Source organism: Phyllostomus discolor, chromosome 6, assembly GCF_004126475.2.
Source record: "Phyllostomus discolor isolate MPI-MPIP mPhyDis1 chromosome 6, mPhyDis1.pri.v3, whole genome shotgun sequence".
Classification (NCBI taxonomy): Eukaryota; Metazoa; Chordata; class Mammalia; order Chiroptera; family Phyllostomidae; genus Phyllostomus; species Phyllostomus discolor.
Genome location: NC_040908.2, coordinates 15,381,359 through 15,400,718, shown reverse-complemented (window position 1 = coordinate 15,400,718; position 19,360 = coordinate 15,381,359). Strand labels below are relative to the sequence as shown.

General features: G+C 57.6%; 1 protein-coding gene across 2 annotated transcripts in view; it reads right to left on the bottom strand.

The window, feature by feature from the left end:
* Positions 1-842: 842 nt before the first annotated feature.
* Positions 843-19,360, bottom strand: part of BABAM2 (BRISC and BRCA1 A complex member 2) — a 329,882-nt gene continuing 311,364 nt past the window's right edge. For both annotated transcript variants that reach the window (XM_028516209.2, XM_036027790.1), the window contains one exon: positions 843-1,167. In XM_028516209.2, coding sequence (XP_028372010.1) covers positions 1,104-1,167 — 64 coding nt within the window. In that variant the 3' untranslated portion in view covers positions 843-1,103. The remainder of the gene's footprint in view (positions 1,168-19,360) is intronic.

The window sequence follows — 19,360 nt, the reverse complement described above, 5'->3', positions numbered from 1 at the left end:
ACCCTGCAGAGCCGCCAAGCTGGCTGCAGTCAGCTGGTGGGCGTTAAAAGGTCGTGCGATGGCACCGAGGCCTGGCTCCCGGCTCCCAGCTCTACCGCCCCTCCACTGGGAGATTTTCTGTAGCTCTCCGGCCTCAGCTTTCTCCTCCACACACTAAGGGTGGTGGGGGGAGGAGCTGGGGGTGGGAAACAAGAAGACCCCTGAGACCCCACCCAACTCCACTAATCCATCCATTTAGGACACATGGTGTCTTCCTCAGCTCTGTTCCTGGTGGCTGAAGGCCTGCCAGGCCCGAGCCCGGATATCACATACGTGCCAGGCCAGCGGTGACCCTCGGGGCCCCCTTGTGTCTTTCAGGAACCGTTCCTGCGGGGCTGCAAATGCCCCCGCAGCTCTCCGGTCTGCCTAGCGAGGGGGGAGGGGGGAGAGGGGAGAGGGGCGGGTTCACCGATGCAGGCAGCAAGCTTTAAAGACGGTGCTGGGCCCTGCAGGGCCGGGCCAGGCTGTGCACATGGCGCACGCACAGGGAGCTGTGGGGGGGAGGCGCTGGTACCCCGTTGTTCTGAGCTCCAGCCTGGGGCCTGGCGGAGGGGACGGCCGACACGGTGCACGTCGGCCAGTTTCACTCAGGCAGCGCCTTTTCCAGCAGAGGAACTACCCCGAATGGGAAACGCCGGGGTGTAAATGAAACACATACACACGCACGCACGTAAGACACTAGTTTCAGGGGGTGGAAAAGGCAAAGGAGGGTTTGGTCTTAAAACTTAAAAGAGGTCTTCGAGACAAAGAACAAGGGTGTGTGCACTTATGATGTCTTACTTTCCCTGGAAAAACACTGCGTCATGGCTTTTGTGACTTTATTTCTTCCAACTCAGAAACACACTGAAGCAAACAAAGAGGGAGCGGCCAGAGGCGGGGGGGGCTCGAGGACGGGTTACCACCGGCCAGCTCGGGCGTGGGTTCCAGACGGGGCTCGCGAAGCTGCTGTGTGAGCACAGCGCGGCCGTGAAGACATTCCCAGTGGCTTCCAGGAAGTGGCCCTGGGTACTGACACGCGTGTGGACAGAGCAGTCTGGCTGGCCACCTCTCAAGACTGGAGTTTCCTAGAGCTTTCCGTTGGCGAAGGCTGCCTCCTGGAACTGAGGGACAAAGGTTTTGAAATAAGCCCTGGTGGGAAAGAGGGGGGAGAAAAAAATTGTGGTTAGCACAAACAACTCGAAAAAAGTGCAACTCAGAGCTTTCAACCTAACTCAGAACAGTTGTTATTTATTGTTCGTGCATCTCGGGTTGGATTTTCCTTCCTGCTGATGCAAAGCTTTCTGGATTTTTCCAAGGGAGGTTCACGCACTTCACTGTTGTGCTATCTCGCATGGATATTTCAAGGGCCTGTACGAAGCCCTTCCTGGCTGCCAGCTGCCATTAGACATCAGCATTCAGGCTCCGCCCGCTGTTTCCCAGGCCAAAGACAAGCCTGTTCACACTCCAAGCCAGAGACTGCCCAGGCCAACTACCCAGTCGTCGTGGTGATCTGGGATATCGAGAGGGCTGCACTTTTTACTCGATTGGACCTGTGACTTCATGCAGACAAAGAGGTTTTAATAAAAAGGATTTCTAAGTGACCCATGGTCTCCAATTATTTTCAAACGTATGAGGTCTGTCCAGAAAAAGCCCAGCCACTGTTAATATAACGAGAACAGTTTGTGCAACATCGATGTAACCCGGCAGCTGAGGAGAGAGGGCTGGAATGAACAATGACGACTTCACTGTACTAGTCAGTGGGGGCGGTAGATGCCACTGAGTGAGCATGTGCGCTGTGTGGCCATCACAGTGAAAATGAATGAACAAGTAGAACAATGAATCTGCATCAAATTTTCCATGAAGCTTGAACAGTCCTCCACAGAAACTATTCAGATGATTCAGAAGGCCGCAGCTATGGACAAATGGTGATTGGCAGCTTCATCATGACAATGCGCCCACTCATACATCACGTCTCATGCAGAGTTTTTTGCATGATCAAATCACCCAGGTGACTCAGCCCCCTACAGACCAGATTCGGGGTCCTGCAACTTCTGGGTTTTCCCAAAACTAAAATCACCTTTGAAAGGGAAGAGATTTCAGACTGTCGATGAGATTCAGGAACACATGACAGACAGCTGATGGAGACTGGGAGAACTGTGTGAGGTCCCAAGGTGCCTACTTTGAAGGGGACTGAGGTATCATTGTCCTATGTACAATGTTTCTTGTATCTTTTTCAATAAATGGTCTCTATTTCTCCCAGTACATGGCTGGAGACCTTCTGGACAGACCTTGACTATGTAGCCTGGTGTCCTGGAAAGCAAGCCGGGGCGGGGGGGGGTGTCAAGAGAATCTTGCCCTGTCAAAGACGGGGTCTAGGGCAGACCTGCCTGCTGTTGGGCTTCTCTGGCACCCAGATTCGAATCTGTAGAAGCGGGGTCTACACACGTATCAGGACGGGGGCCGGCTCTGTGCAACCACTCTGTGAGGTGCCTGGGGCTGTGAGATGACACAGATGTGGCACCTGCCACCCGGGAGATCTTGGTTTAGAGGAGACAGACACGCACATAACACCAATTGAGGTGGTCAGGGAACTTACGGAGGGGCCATGAGGCAGCAACCCGGGGTGCTCAGTGCAGGTGGGGGTACAGTAGGCATTACAGGGGTTCTAGGAGAAAGGCACAGCAGGAACGGTGGCTTGGGGGCAGGGGGTAGTTCGCTGGGAGCTGGAGCTAAACACAGTAAGTGCAGGGGGAAGCTGGACAGGTCCGGGTGGGCAGCCCATGCCCTTGTCACCTGGGCCTGCCTCCTGCTTCTCCCTCCTCTGCCCCTGACTCTTACAAGGGCAGAGAAGTCACACCTGTCCATGAGCGGCCCACCCAGCACTGTGACATGACCTGTAGGGAGGGCCACCAAGACTTGTCACCAGTGCTGCAAAGGCCTCGTGCACCTCGCTCGGGAGAGCCTCCGCAGCCCATCCTATTTGGGCTGCAGTTCTGAGAGGCCTGGGCTCCAGGCCCCAGGAGAGCAGGAGCCCCGGACAGAAGAGGGAGGAGCTAACTGGAAGACAGCAGGCAGCGGTGCCGAAGCAGTGAGGGGGGAGAAGAGGTGCTTGGGGGTCTTGAAAACCCAAATAGGTGTCCTGCAGCAACTCAGTGGGCCGGGGCCACCCCAGGTCATAGTGCAGTGCCATTACGGGTGACCCCTGACCGCCTCCCCTCCCTCGACACCCAGTCCACGGAAACTGGTATTGGAATTTCACCCCTTCGCTCTGGCTTTCTCAGTCCTGGGCTCCGCGGCCCTCGGCGGCACTGAAATGTTGGCCCCCGCCCCTGCTGGAAGCGCTCCTCTGTGACACCACACCTCGGTCTCCTTCCCCACTCTCACTCAGAGGGACGCCCCCCCCACACCCGCGGCCCCCCACCCCTGCCCCCCGCTCAGCGTGCTCCTCTCAGGCTGACACCACCCTCCGCAGAGAGCCCCAGCCCTCATTTCCCTCCCAGACTTCTAGGCCCTGTGACCGGACCGTCCCTCTGTCGCTGAAACCAGTGTTTGTTCCAGATGAAGTGTCCCTCAGCGCTTGGCATTGGAAGTGCTTTGGCCCATTTGTACTTCTGTGACGGCACCCCGTTCCCACTTCTCCCTAAACCCCCATGGGGGGTTTGCCCTGCAGGCTCTCCCTCTTCCTCCCCGATGTCCTCTCTCCTTCCTGACACCCTCTGGCTCTCGGCCTTGTTGCTCTGCAACCACGGCTGCAGAAGCCCGTTTCTCACCTGGACACAGGTTCACTTCACCTTCCCGCCTCAGCTAGGTACGTCCCCTCCGAGGGCCGGCCCCTTCACTGCCCCCACTCGTAGCCGGGCACTCGGTGCTCTTCCCCTTCTGGCCCCACCTGTGCCCTCCCCTGCCCCCACTTTGAGAAGCTAAGGAAGCTGAGGATCTCCTCCCAGAAAAGCTGCTGGTAAGTCTCTCCACCGAGATGTTACTTGCAACGGGGGGATGTCCCAGACCCCCTGAAGCCCGTGCACGACCCAGCATGTGCCCCCCGCCCCACACCATCCGGCCACTTGCTCTTCCCTCGCACACGCCGTGTTTCACCTCCGGGCCTAACTCACGCTCGGGCCAGACTCCCTTGTCCTCACCAAATCTTCCCCGGTCACCAGGGTTCTCCCCCTCCCTGCACGTAGACACAGTGTCTCCCGGGCATCTGTCCCACGCGCACAGGTCTCACTTGCCGGGCTGCTGCCAGCCCTGGGAAGCAGACAGCGAGCCGTTCTCGGGGCCCCACAGGCCTGCCCGCAGACGGCGCTCGGCGGGGCCTCTTGGGCTGTAGTGAAGGTGACCACCAAAGGCCACCATGTGCCAGGAGCGGGCCATGTAGGCCTGCCTGTTACATGCTGTTCGAGAAGCGGGAGACAGCAACCCCAGACAGCAGGCAGATGTAGTATTCAGGTACTGAAGAAGAAAACACAGGCCACTCTCAAGCTTCATGCCAATAATCAGTGAGAAAGAAAGACAAAGCCCCCTCTTTCACCCACATCTTGCTCAACATGGTCCTGAGCCAGCCGAACTTCCTCTGAGACTTAAGACCCCAGAGCCCTGCCACGCCCACTGCACCACGCCTCAGTGGTCCTCTCGGGGAGGGGGGCTGTGACCGGGTACACAGTGCCCTGGGCCCAGAGTCAGGCGCCCTGAGCTCTGTTTCCCCATGGTAAGGAGGGGGGACAAGCCCACCGTGACGTGACGCTCGCAAGAGACGACGTGAAGGAGGAAAGAGCAGCTTAGTTTTTCCTTGGAAACCTCTGGGGAAGGGGCTGCAGCAGTGAGGCTCCTGAGACCGAAAGGTCTTGGTGACAGGGAGTATGCCCGACAGCAGGCTCTTTCCTCCTTCAGAAAGTTCTGAAGTTTCCTGCTCTGCCCTGGGCTTCCCCTGCCAGGGCCGACTGCGTGACCTGGAGGGGAAGCCGCGTGGAGAAGTGCTGTTCCCAGGCACGATGCCACCGGCCCCTGCAGGCGGTCACCTCTCGGCGGTCCTCAGGAGGCCGGTCACGGGCGGGGGAGGAGGGGGGCAGACAAAATGACAACGGCTGCCACCCATGGGGAGATTTTCCTAAAGTGCTATTTTCACTTATTTCACTTTTGTGTTGGAGAAAATGGACAGCTTCCAGGAGCATATCTTGCCACAGGCACTAGTTCCGTCACCTTTTAAAAACTCTTCAACCCAAAGACAAAGTGTGTGATGCAGGGTGGGGAGGGAAGGACCCCTCACCTCCCAGGAGCCGGCCACGGCGGCCAGCCGGGCCCCTCACTCTCCTCACACTGGCAGGGAGCTCACTTTCAGACAGTTGGAGCTCAGGGTGCCACGGGACAAAGTGGGGCTCTGACCCTCTCCACTGAGCTGGGTGCCTTTGCTCCGATTCTATACAATCAGAACCCGGGCCAGTCCCAGGGTCTCGGGCTGGGAGAAGGGAACTGAAAGAACGGGTCCCGGGCTGCGGCCAGTGGGTTTTCCATGAATGGGAGCAGCACTGGCTTCCCGCCCGGCCTCAGAGCCCGGGCAGAGCAGGGGGCGGGGGACTCGGGTGCTCAGAGGGTCTACTCCTCTGGATCTCGGGTCCGGAGGTGAATCTCTTGTCTGCTCTGGGCTCACGTACAAAGTGGGCCCCGCAGGCGGCAGGCTGTGGAGGACAGGTAGCGTGGTCAGGGTGCTGGAGCCCACCTCCCCTGGGCTCCAGGCTGGGCCCTGCTCCTCACTGGTGCTATCACTGGGGCAAGCAGCTCCCCTCTTTAGCTTTAGTTCCATCCACTCTACGGAGAAAAGCTTAAAGGGTGACCCTCACGGGGACTACACGAGATGGTCCAAGTGCCTGTCATAACGGACGATCAACAGATGTTGACTGTCGCCAAGCGGGGTCTGAGAGGGTGAGGCCATGCATCTGAGGGGACAGATGGACCCTGTGTGGAAAGACAGGTCCCAGGGCCACTGCCCTCAGTTTATTCTTTCCCTGTGGCTTCCTGGGTCACTCTGCACTTATATGGAGCTGGCGGTTGGAGGCTCAGGGATGGCCAGCCTCAGGGATGGCCAACCTCAGGGAGGAACATCCAGCCAAAGTCACTGGGACACTGTGCATCTCTTGAAATCCAGTCCGGAGCTGCTGGTGACATCTATGGCATCTAAGGACGAGCTCTGCAGTGAGTGGCACCCACAGGCCCGGCACGTCCAAGATGGCAGGTGTGCTCCGGTGGGAGGCTCTGTTCACAGGCTCAGTCAGGGAAGAGGCTGAAGCCGAGAACGTTGAAGAATCATGGGGCTCTGCCCTGACTGGGTGGCTCAGTTGGTTCGAGCATTGTCCAAGTTGCAGGTTCGATCCCCGTTCAGGGCACATATAAGAATCAACCAATGAATGCATCAATAAGTGAAACAACAAATTGATGTTTCTCTCTCTCTCCACTTACCTCTCTAAAATCAATACATAAAAATTAAACAAAAAAGAATCTTGGGGTTCTGACTACCCATGATGGGGGTATTGAAACTGGCCTCACACAGATCTTTTTCTGTCCAGGGCAGCATGTCCCATAAAGGGGAGAAAGTGGGGAAGTGGGAAGCACACTGAACCATGGGGCAGAAGAGTGGGTTCCAGTCCAGGCCCTGGCTTGTCATGTCACCAGAAACTGGGGCTGGGTTTCTTCACCTGCAACAAGAAGATTTACACTTGACGATCTCTAAGTGCCGCCCAGTTATGGTTCTAAGATATCCATGTGACCTTGAGTAAGCCATCTGACCTCACTGTGTCTTGATCCTTCATCTGTTACATCAGGGCACTAGCCGAACCCGGGGTCCAGCATGTTGTACGTGGGTGGTGGCGGCTGTCATTTTCTGGGACACCGTTTCACAAACGGGACAGGGTTAGTGACGGGCACTGTGGAGTGCCACGGGCAGTTCATGGGGTGGGGGGCGGCCTGCCGCTCTCCGCCCTCCCTCTGCCCCCCACCTCCAGAGGAGGCCCGCAGTCTGGAAGCTCGCGGTCTGCCCGGGAGACGGGGCGACGGTGCGTGAGAAACTCAGTAGTCCGCGTGACCTGGGGAAGGGGCTCTGGCAGCACCTCAGAGGGCTACGACAGGGGCCATCAGGAACCTCCCCAAAGGCCTTGTGGGGAGGCTGCTAGAAATCTTTGTTCAAAAGGTCCCATCGACAGGGGTTTTCCCTACTGGCAGCACAGTTCTTAATTAAGAGGGGCTTTTCAAGAAAATAAAAATCCACACAATCTGAAAATCAGAATCAAAAAAGCTTTAAGAAAGTGAAACCAACAACAGGCTCCACAGCGGGAAGGGGCCGGGGACCCCGGGCGGAGGGAAGGGTAAACCCGGGCAGGCTGTGCGCACGGCTGGGCTCACAGAAGTGCGTTCTGGGCAGCGCAGCGGCGCCACGCTCCCGTTTTGCCAGTGGGAGAGCGAGCTTCTCGGGTTAGTGAAGACACCTGCCCAGGGTCATTCTGGCCCCGGCGCCCCTGCAGCACATCTGCCTACAGGAGCGTGGCCACGTGGAGGGGGCCTGTGGTCTCGCTGCCTCTAGCCTCCCTCACTTAGGGCTTTTTATTTTGCAAGAGCCTAAACAATCGCCATCTTCCAAAACGGGACCAAGAGTAGACTCTCTCTGGAATTAAAAAATGCTTCTCTCCGGGCGATCACGAGATGAGCCTGCTGCTGTCTGCCAGAGTCAGGCCGACGTGGTGGCGGGGAGGGGCGGGCGGGAGAAGCGGTTCAGGGACACGACCCTCGTTGTCAGGAAAACGAGAACATATAAATCAAGTCAGATTTCATTCTGGCAAATGGAGGCAAGTTCCAAAACATCTAAGGCTCATTTCTTTTTCCAGTTTCCTCCTGCAGCGGTGACTCCAACGGGCACGTGTTTTCAATCACCCGTATGAAAACCGACTGCGGTCTGAGAAACCCAGCAGCTCCGTGAATAGTGTAAGTCCCGGCCTGCTAATGACTCCGCGTGGTCTTGCCCCGTCCGCATTGTCCTGAGCGGCCACTGTAAATAGTGACTCATCTGGGGTTACTCTCCGCATGTCACAGGGGTCATCCTGGGAACAGGATCTCCACAAAGAGACCGGTTCTCCTTCGGCGCCCGTCCCCCCAAACCCTCCGGAGGCCCCCCGCGCAGACCTGGCCCGATGGGCGCTTTTTTGCAGCCGTGCCCCGGGCCGTGTCAGCCCGGCCTCAGGAACAGATGAGAGCTTGTGACCGGCTGACACACCAAGTCTCCCTACACTTGCCACCCCCTGAGCAGGCTCGGTTCGTTTTTAGGGGGCCCAAACTTGCAAAATGAGAAAATCAACACACGTGCGATGCAGAGGTTTGATATCATTCTGAGAACAAACTATCAAAGCTCAGTGCCAGGGAATGGCCCTTGTACTCAGCTGGAATCCATCCCCCTCTGCTGAATTCCACGGCACACGGGGCCGCCGACGTCAGGCCCGGCCACGGCCGGCCTCGCGTCTGAGATGCCGAGGCCGGTGTCTAGACTGTGCCTTACACGGCTCGGGCTCCTCGCCTGTGATGTGTCTGAGGCCGTAGTCTCGGTATGTGTTGAATTAAATCAAAAGCTGTTTCGGAGGACTTCAACCAACTGGGATCCATTTCTAGACATCAAAGTATCGGGATGAAAATCTGGCTTCATCTAAATCATAGGGTATTTTTAAATGCTTTTCTAAAATGATCAAAATTACCTAGTAGTCCTCTCCTCCTGAGGCACTCCAAGGAGGCCCCCTGGAGCCCGGCCAGTTCCTCTGGGCCCGAGCTGCTTGCAGCCGGCTTCTGCAGCTGCAGGGGCCGGGCCTTGCTCCCAGGGGCTGCTGGCAGCTCTGCTCCCTGGACACTAACGGTGGAGTGCACGAGAGGGGGGAGGAGGGCAGGAGGGGGCCGGCTGGCCAAGTGAGAGGGAGGGCCAGGGCCGCCCTCGCAGCCTCCCGAGCCTCCCCGGCCCCGGGGCTGCCCCACTCCTCCGGGCTCCATCTCTGAGCGCATGTGTCTGCCGTGTCCCAGCCGTTCTCCCACCCCCCAGCGAAGGCTCCTTCATGACAAGGCCCGTCGCCACGCTCCCCACCTCTGCACCCTACCTTCCAGTATATTGCCCAACGCACAGCAGCTCAGCAAGTATTTCTCAAGCAAATGGAAATATCTGGCTTATTTAAAGATGAACTTCAGAATTATAGAGTTTTGTAACAGAAAGAAACCTCAGAGTTCACATCGTCCAATCATTACAGAGAAGGGAGAGCTGAGGGCCAGAGGAGTCGACGGTCTCTCTAATACTGCGTACAACAGTGCCGGCGGTTAGCACAGGTCTTCCCTGTGAGCTCCCTGAGGCCAGGGTTCGGGGAGGGTTCGGCCTTAGAGCCCCTGGTGCTCACCTCCCTCGGGGCTCCCCAGCAGGACAATGTCAAGTTGGTGCATGAATGAATGAATGAATGAATGAATGAGGGCCCCCCAAGGGCTGACCTAAGGCCCCAGGGCCGGCCCCAGGGCCAGCACCAGGGTCTGAGCCAGTCTTCCCTGTCTCCTTACTCTCAGGCTGATGCTATTTCCATCATGAACGTACCTTATGAGAGGCTGGGAGGAGGAGGCGGTGACAGTGTGGCCACTGAGAAAGGCTGGGTCCTGGGGTGAGGGGTCAGCCGAGATGATGGCGCGCACCTGGCTGGGCCGAGGCCAGATAGTAGGTGCAGGGAACTAAGAAGCACGGTGGGGCCTGGGGCCCCAGAGCAGATCCGCAGCCCAGCGCTCACTCTGCTTCCCCATCTACACCTGCCAGGTGTGCCTCCAGGTACCTTGGCGGTGGGGAACCTCAAGCCCTCTGCTCCTGCAGCCCACCTGCCGTGGACTGCCGGGGAGAAGGTGGTCGCCTGCTGGTGCTGGTGAGTCACTGCCGAGATCACGGACTACCTTCTCCTTCTTAGTCAGCCAAAGGGGAAAAACCAAAGGATGGACCTCAAAGAGGAAGTGCTCAGGGTCCCAGCAGAGCCGAGTGTGGGTCCTGGCCAGTGTGGGGTCCTGGCCAGTGTGGGGTCCAGCACCCAAGTCCCACTCGGGCGGAGAGGTGCCTCGAGGCTTCTGCTCAGCACTGCCAGGCAGTGGCCTCCACAGGAAAGCGCCAGGCCCACCAAGGACTGACAGACCGCTCAGGAGATCAGCTCTTTGGGGGTGAAACCATCCTCCCCTTCCCAGAGAGTCTCCCTGGGGCTTTTGAGTGTTGTTTGCCTGGCTGTGAATCTGGTTTCTCCCCTGGACCTCGGCATTGAGAGGCTGCAGCTCACGCCTCCCACAGCCAGCTGCCTTTGGGGCACAGCGTGCGGGCACTCCAGCACTCTGGGTGTTCGCCCTCCTAGCTGGGTGTCCACAAGTACCCCTTGGAGACCTAGGGGAGGGGCAGCCAGGGCAGCCATAGTGCCTCTTCTTTTCACTCCGATCTCCCTGCCTGGCAGCTGAAGTGATCTCCCCAGATGCCTGGCTTTCTGGGCCCACAGGTGGAAAAGCAGCAGTTCCAAATAAAGAAACTCTTCCACGGGAGAGGAAGCCAGGGGCCCTCCCTCCCTGCTGGAGTGCCAGGCCCGCCCTGGGAGCGGGGCGGGGGCGTGGGGAAGGTCCATGGCAGGCGGAGGACCTCCAGGGTCCTCTCGATCACGCTGAGGGGCGCTGCGGAGGGTGGGGCGGGCACTCTGCCCTGCTGGTCCGCGGGGCCCATTCCACTCGGCACAGGCCCAGGGCCCCCACACACGCCGTGGACAGGCAGCTCTGTGGCCCCACGTGCCAGTTACAGAAAGGGAGGGGGGAACACACCCAGTGCGGATGAATGACAGCCACACACGGTGCCAGACGGGCTTGTTCACACGGTGGGTGTGATCCACGGGTGCTATGCAATCAGTCCAGTGGGTCCTGAACAGCATTGAAATGGAATTCAGTAAAAGCAGAGTGAATCCCACGTGGCAAGGATGAGTAGTTTTTTGTGGACCGTTTGTTTCAGTTACACAGTCTGGGTTGGCGTGTAAAATGCTCGTCTCCCCTCGGCCTGCGGGAAAGTCTGGAGGCCAGGAGTATAAGGGAAGGGAGGTGCCTATCACGTGCCAGACATCGTGGGATCTGCTGTCATCTGTGTGTGATCTTATTCCTGCTCCTCCGGTGGGCCCACCACCAGTTAGGTGTTATTCTCTCTCTTTTTGCCGACGAGTAATCTGCCATTCAGAGATGCAAAGCAACTTTCTGAAGATCACACATCTCACAGGTGGCAAGGCTACTGATGACCCAGAGCTGCGAGACCTCCAAGCGCACACTCCCTCCACATGGCCAGGACTTCCGGTGCGGGGAGCGCCGGTGGGGGGGGGGGGGCACCGGCGGGCGAGTGGGGGGTCCAGGGCTCGGCCTTCCGATTCGCTGCACGACACTGAGTCACTCCTCGGTTTCCTCGTCTACACAATGGAGCGAGATAGGTGATATCTAAATTTTCTTTGATGTGGTGATCCTCCCCCCGCCCAAACATCTAAGCTACTTTTCAGTTTCCTCCATTAAAACTGGAATTACCAACAGTCTGGTAGTGAACTTGGAGAGCTGTTTACCGCCAACTCCTGTCACACCCGCACTTGTTCTTACGACCCCTTCTAGATGGAGGCGTGGACCGGTACCCCTGCCCCTCTCCGTTTAGGGTGGCTTTTCAGCAGAACTATGACTGGGATAGCGGCGGACAGCGGGATGACCCCGACTTCCCTCTTGCTGGGCCACCTGCTTCCTGACGGGGCTGACTCACCCGGGGGAGCGAGGCCGGTGCTGGGTGTCTGGGGGGAGGGAGGGAGGGGATGAGCGTGAAGGGCACGTGCAGTCTGCCAGCAGCAGCAGCAGCCGCACACGGGGGTGCCGTAAGTGTTCTCCGAATACTGGGCCCCAGAAGGGCCCTGCGACGTAAAAGCCCCGCATCTGTCACGTGCCATACCACGGCAGGTACTGCGACCCCAACACAGCTGAGCTGCGCACGGGAAGCGGGGGGGAGGCCGGGGCTGTGGCTCTGGCTCCACTCCTTACTTGCTCTGCGACCTTGGGCGAGCACCTCCCCACTCTGTGTCCCAGAGGCCTCCCCTGTAAAGTGAAGGGCTGGCTTCCAAGTTCACTTCCAGGTCTAATATACTGTTGTCCACTACTCTTATTATTGCTTTGGTATCAATCCAACCACTTTGGCTGGAGGCAGTTTCTGCAGTGGCAGCAGTAATTAATAAATGACCCTGCCCCTGTGCTTTGCTCCAGGGGTGCCCTCAGGAGCCCTGATGGCCGCCGCCAGAGGCATTGTATGTGTGCAGTTCCTGTGCATCCTCCTCTGTCTCCAGAGGGGGCCTCGAGGACGGATGGCCAACATCCATCCCAGCCACCTTCCTTCCATCCTTCAGAGCACCGGACAACCCAAACCCACTCATTCGGGGTTAGCTCCTGTGCTAGAAAAGGGCTGCTTCCTGCAGGGGCCCAGGGACGGATCAGAGCAGGGAGCTCGTGCTGACCCTGCTCCGGCGTCGATGGCTTCACCTCCACAGTTTCCACAGGCCAAGCCCTCCTGGGCCAGCTCCTCCTTCCTGCCATCGCTCTGGGGCAACCAGAGTGAACTCTCTGCCTGGGGTCCGACCTCTCTCCTCTCAGGGCTAAAACAGGGCGTTCTCCTGCAGGCCAGACATCTAGCACCTTTAATGACAATAATAATAATTTGCATTTATACAAGGTCTTTCATCGAGGGAATCTTAAAGTGTATCACAAACAGTAATTAATTCCCCTTTGCAACTATGGGAGCCAGCTAAGTGGGAGTCCCTTCACTTTGCGGGCTAAGGGTACTTTCCTGAACCACGCAACGTGTTGGGGGTCTTCCTATCTGCCCCACACCTACCCACGCTCGAGGCCTGGTGTGAGCATCCAGCCCTCCACAGGGTCTGCCGCCGCCACCCCAGCCCAGTCCCTCGTCCTGCCTCTGAAGCGCCACGGCATGGACCGCTGAGCCCCGCATTCGGTGCTAACCAGACACTCACGGTCTTAGCAACTCGTCCAACACAGGGCGTGTCCTAACAGGGGCCAGCCCCCAACCTCTGCCTGAGTGTCTGCCTGAGTGTCTTTCATAAGGGACAGCTCAACGCCTAAAGGCATTTTTAAGTTACAGTGTGCTCCCTTCTCCTGAACTGAGATCTGTCCCCTGGAAACTCCCACCCACGGGCCTCGCTTTCGCCGTCTTGAACACATCAGTCCTACCGAAGTGGTCTGGGGTCGCTGGCTGGTTTCTCTAGTGTGCACGCCACTTGCTTCTGTGGTCAGCCTTGGGTAGGGCTTGGCAGCTCGTGCCTGCCGAGGTTCAGAGGGGCCTCGAGAACTGGGGGGAGGGGCCGCGGAGGCCTCCCTCACGCGCTCTGGGCTCCGAGGCCAGGCTGCCACCCTGAGCACTGCGGGCGGATGCTCCTTGGGGGTCGCCGGCTCTGGAGCCCTGGGTCCGCCCAGCTTTCAAGGCAGCTCTTTCGATTCCCCACCTCTGGCGCGGATACCAGAGGCTTCGGTGTCCACAGAAATGCCCCGGTGTCCTGCTGAAGGACTGACTGGCTTCTTTCTCTCCTAAGTCCGTTCTGAAGTCCAGGGAATGACTGCCAACAGGGGGACCGGTCATGAGACCAAGCCAGACCGTAACTTCTTTAGTTCTTCTTCTTCTTCTTCCCTGTCCTTTATTAGAGTAAACACTTGGCACTCAACTTCAGAACAGGACACATGGATGCTGAGCTGAGAACCAAGGACAAAGGCTCCGTGGTCATCCTCTTCTCCGAGGAGTTACAGGCGAGGGAGGCCTCAGGATGGGGGCAGGGCCAGGGGGGCCCATGGAATCATCTACAATTTTATTTCAAAAAGCTGGATCCTCTGGGGAAACCAGCAGGTCCCTCAAACGACTCTGAGTCCTTGCTGGTAGCTGTGTGCCTGAAGGGCTGCCTGCCCCCTGCCCGAGCACACCGCGGGGATGAGGTCTTTCTCGCAGTGGCTCACCATGGAAGGGGTTTTGAGGGTGCGCCAGAGGCTGCTGTTTCCCCGAAACCCCTGCGCTTGTGAGCACTAGGTTTGGCTTGTGGTAATGGAGCCTCATTCTGCTTTGATTTCACGTGGTTCCAGCTTCCTGGTCTAGAGTCGGGGAGTGGCATTTTTGGCTTGGGTTTGGCCTGGGTCATTGATGTGGGGGATCCTTGGGAGAAGAAAAGTGGATCAGGTGGGAACCTGCTGGAGTCATGCATTCTCTGGCAAGGAGAACACCCTACACCCACTCCCGCCTGTTCGGAGGTGAGGACGTGGATGCTGGAGTCGGAGAGAACCGCATTCGGATACAGCTCTGTCGCTTAGTACCTGTGTGTCTTGGGCAGTGACTTCCTGAGTCTCTGTGTACTGTGTTCTCTCTCCAATGGACCCACAGGACCGATGGGGTCGTTGTGAGGCAACAGTGCCAGGTACACGGTAAGAACTCAAACCACGTTTGTCTCCTTTCTTCCCCTCCCCCACTGGCATCTCATAGCTGCATGAACACATTAGAATGAGCTCCTGCGTCACATCAATTCCACAAAGATCTACAGAATAGCGCCTGCTTACCCGGAGGCCTGGGGCGCCCGGGACCGCGGCCTGCACCTAGTAAGGATTAGCAGTTGTTGAATGAGTACATAAACTAAACTACCTTCATACTTGGTATTTGATAATATGCTTTCAAAATTACCTCATCTGAACTCAAGCAACAATCCTGTCTGTGAAACAGAGGCACGTGGTAAAGGCTGAGCAGGATCTGAGTACGAGCCAGAAACCAGTGACAGCACAAGCCAGCCCCAGAGGGTCCTCCGTGACTTCTGGGGCCACGGGCTTAGGGCAGGAAGGACATGGCTCTGGGGCACCCATGTCCCACTGGAAGGACCCTGCTGAGTGCCGCTGCCAACCCATGCCTGGCCACAGCACTTGTAGCTCAAAGTGAGGGCATCATCGTGAGCCTGATGACTGAGAGTGGTAATTTTTAAAACTGAAAAATGTGCCAACTGGGAGAGTTCTTTCCCTCAGGCCCCGGGCTCCTGGGGCCAGCTAATGTTCAGGGCTACTCCCCAGTGTGGACCCCACTGGCTCCCACCAGCTTTCCCACGGGCTGCCAGCCTCCCTCTGGTCTTTCAGGGCACGCGGAGAAGCGCTCCTGTCCGCAGGGCTCTAACTGCTCCTTAGAACGGTGCTCCGCACGCTTCAGAGGCTCAGAGCCTTGACAACTACATTCCCTCTTGGCCCCAGCAGCCTTTTGGAACCAAGAAAGGGGACAGGAAGTAACGCTGAGTTCTCAGCTACGACGGGTCCCAGCCTTCCTTCTGTCTCAACCCTCTAGCCTCCAAACTGCTTGGAACCACTGATAGATGCTGAATGTAAAGGGGCTGATTAGGAATCTTTCAACATTTGCCCACGTGGCCGGGCCAGATGCAACTTCAGTGTCAGCTGAGAGGTGGGAATCAGGTCTGACCACACAGCCGTCCCGCCCACGGGGAGCTCTCCAAACCGCTCTGACGGGCACAGCCTGCAGGGGAGGGTGTCGTGGCCGTGTCGTCCCCGCACACACCCTGCAGCGTGTAGCCCCACGCCCCGGGGGGAGGTCAGTCCCACCACCGTGAGCTGGTCTGTTCTGGACCCCGGAAAACACATTTCTTTGTGCTGCGGCAGCATGTCACCTCTGAGACAGAACTGTGTGGAAAATCATGTGCATCCCTTCGGCTGAGCCAGGGTTAGGTCAGAGGTTGGGAAAGAAAAGCCAGGACCTGAACTAGAGCAGGGCCTACGGCGCCTGCTGGGAGAGGCCCCAGCCTCGGGGCACCCGCCTTCCCGCTCAGAGACTCTGAGCCAACGCCACGGCGCAGCACTGCCGACGGGGACCAGCCCAGGCTGCTACGGCCTCAAGCGCCAAGGCCACACACAGTCACCCTGCTGCTGGCCGGCAGGGCTCCTGGGAGAGGGCCCCACAGACTTCCAGGACACCAGGTATCAGGAGTGGCCGCTGCACTTGGCAGTGCAGCTGCAGCCCCGCACAGAGGGTTGGGCCCAGGAGCCAGTGGCGCGGGAACCCAGCCCCGCTCCACTCACTCAGCGGTGTGCTCTCCCAGGGCCCTAAGCCCAGTAGAGGCACAGGTTTTCCTTACACAAAGCTATTCGCTGAACTCTGCGCCAACCAAAGGGGGCACCTTTTACCGATCTGCACAAAAGTTCTCTATGGGCCACGGGGGACTCTGATAAGAGGACTGTTCGAGTCTGTGGAACGATGTGTCTGGAACGTGGGTCTGGGATGCATGTCACAGGGATCCTGATTTTATAAATTAAAAGATTAGAAAGACTCGTTCCTTCCTAGCCTCTGCATCTGAAAGGCATCTTCAGGACTCATTCTTGTTCTTCTCACCCGTCACCCACCTGCCCCGCCGCTCTGAGCTGTCCTGCCCCGCCCACTGCTCCGGCCTGGAGGCTGCGGCACACGTGGGCTCCCTTTCCTGTCACGGTCGTCAAGCAGACAAATCAGTGCTCCCTTCCACGCAGATGCAAATGGGTGGCCCACCTCGAACCACGCTGCTGGATGAAGTCAGACCTACATGGCTGCAGCGTCTTTTTTTTTTTTTTTTTTCAAAACAGGCGGACACCATGGATACACAGCCATCAGATCAATAAACAAATACAGACGTACAGCAAAGCAAGCCCCCGCCCTCTGCGGATTTCCACGATCTGAGTGCAGGCCGGGAATGGAACTACCGCAGAGGGGAGAGAGGCCCCGTCTGGTTGGCTCCCTTAGTTGCTTTGGGAGTGCTGGCTGCGAAACAACGGCCACAAGGCCAAAGTCATAGAAAGTTGGATTTGAAAACACTGCAGATTAGCTAGTCCAGAGACTAGCGACCTTTTCTGTAAGGGACCAGATCGTAGGTATTTTCAGAAGCTTAGCGGGCCACAGACGTGTCTCCACAGTGCTTTCCTTACAGTGATAGCAGCCACACTTAGTATGTAAGTGAATGGGGGTGGTTGCGTTCCAGGAAAACTTTATTTAGAAAAACAGGCAGCTGGCTATCTGTGTGTGCCCTTAGGCTACTGTTGGCCAGTTTTTGTTTTTTTTTTATCTAGTCCAACCCTCTCTTTGCAGAGGAGGGGTGAAGTGATTCCTTCACAGCCCTAGGACACACCCAGGACCACCCAAGACCAAGGCCTGCAGGGCTGGGCGGGAGGAGCAGAGGTGCGGCCGCGGCCACGCAGCCTCCCGTGCAGAAGGCCAGGCTGGCCCCCGGGGCTAACTGCAAGTGGGAAACCGAAGGGTAAAATCTAATGGGACCGGGGAAGGCAACCCTCAGAGACATGACCGGCAGTTACGTCCTCCTAAGTACATGCTGCTAACGGTCATTCATCAGTTCGACTCAGGCGCAGCCTTCAAACGCGTCTGGGGAAGCTGGAGAAAAGGGGGAACGAGGACCCGGAAAGCCACTGGCACTTGCCTGTGAACAATGTGAGGGAAAAACAGCACGCTCATTTTTTCCAGTCAGCAGCTGGTCCGACATCTAATAGTGCACGAGTGGTCACGGAGGACAAACCTTCTCATCCAGGGCTGAGAACAGGTTGTTTCGGCTGTCAAGCATTTTCAAAACAAGTTTTCTTGGTCCCATGACAAGTCGTGGCAAGAACAAGAAAATAAAAAGAGTGGGAGATCCCATGATCGCCGCTCCGGGCCTCCACGTGGGCTGGCCCTGCCTGCAGCGTCGGGCTTGCCTGCAGAGCGTGCAGATAAAGCCCGTCTTAGGGCTAATGCCGCCTCGCCAGCAACGCCATTAATAAAGTGACTCCTCTAAGAACCCTCTGGCAGCTGGATAATCATTCAAGTCTGGGAGGAATAGGTCAAAGTCACTGTTAAGCCCAAGGGCGCTGCTCTGCTCAAACTACACCCTGCTTTATTTTAATTTTCACCTCATGGTCCACGGGCCAATTACTCCTCTGAAACGGAGGTTAAAAGCCGTCTGCTCTGAGGCGGATTTTTCCGCCTCAACCGCAGGCACTCGGTCAGGGTGGGGCAGAGATCAGCACCAAGGGGGGGGGGCCCAGGATCTCGCTGGTCTTAGTGTCAGGGGCTCCCTGCTGGCAGTGGCCTCGCTCTTAGGGGCTCACCGGACTCCAGCTGCAGGAGAGGCTGCATGGGGCTGCACCAAAGGACACGCAGGCGAGTGGAGAGCTGGAGACCCCTGTTCCAAGTAACCCAGAGAAAAGGCTCAGGGATCAGCCAAGCGAGCGCGGCAGGAACTCTGGGTGCGCTAGGTGATTGCTGGAGAACCCAGAGGGGCGGACCCAGACTTTAGTTCAGGCTCCAATTCTGAGTGGCTGTGTGGCCTCGGGCCCAGCACTCCCCTCCGCTGGGTCCTCTCTGGTTCACTTCCAGAGTGAGGCTGCCGGGCTGTCCGCCCACTGCTGGGATCCTCAGGCTCGGCAGGGCCGGGGCAGCCGGTCAGTCACCACCGTGCCCGCTGCTGTGGTTGTCCCAGTGCCACTCACACCACAGGGGCAGTCGGAGTTCCTGGAAGCAACTCTGCTCTTATTCCATGACACAAGTCCTCAGACCACAGAGGCTTTCTCCGTTCTGCCAACTGTCCGAACGTTCCGCAGAAAGAGGGCCAGGGACGTGTGGAAACCGGGACAAGACACCCCAGCCCTCACCCCCAAACACATGCAGTGGCACCAGCATCTGATGGCCCTCCCAGGCAGTGACCTGGACACACCGCCAGAATCTGCGGCGCAGGGCCCTCCTCCCCGGAGAGAGAAGCCTCGGGCAGGGGTGAGTCTCCCTCTGCAGCTCGCTGGACAGAGACCCAACAAATGATATCTTAGTATAACTATGTCCTAAACACGGCATGGGGTATACTACACTAAATTATTTTTCATTTGTCTGAAATTCAAATGTAACTGGGCATCTTGCATCTTGAGTTTTTAACTGCTAAAGCTGGCAGCCCTAACCCTGGAGAACAAGAGCGGGCCCTCAGAGCCCCGGGCATCGAGGCGGCCAGAGGGGCCAGAGGGGCCAAAGGGCCCGGGACAACCATTCCTTGACGGCGTTCCACAAGCGTGACCCTAGGACTCAGCTCTTCCTGCCTTTCTTACCACTTCCGAGGCCGGGGGACCTATTATGCTTTACCTGTCTCCACCGAGATAGATCATTGTATCAATACATAATCTTCTCATTTAAAAAAACTCATTGCCTACATAAAAAAAAACAAAAACAAGACAGAATGTCTCAGCATGGCAGTTAGTAACAACGGTTAGCGTTACT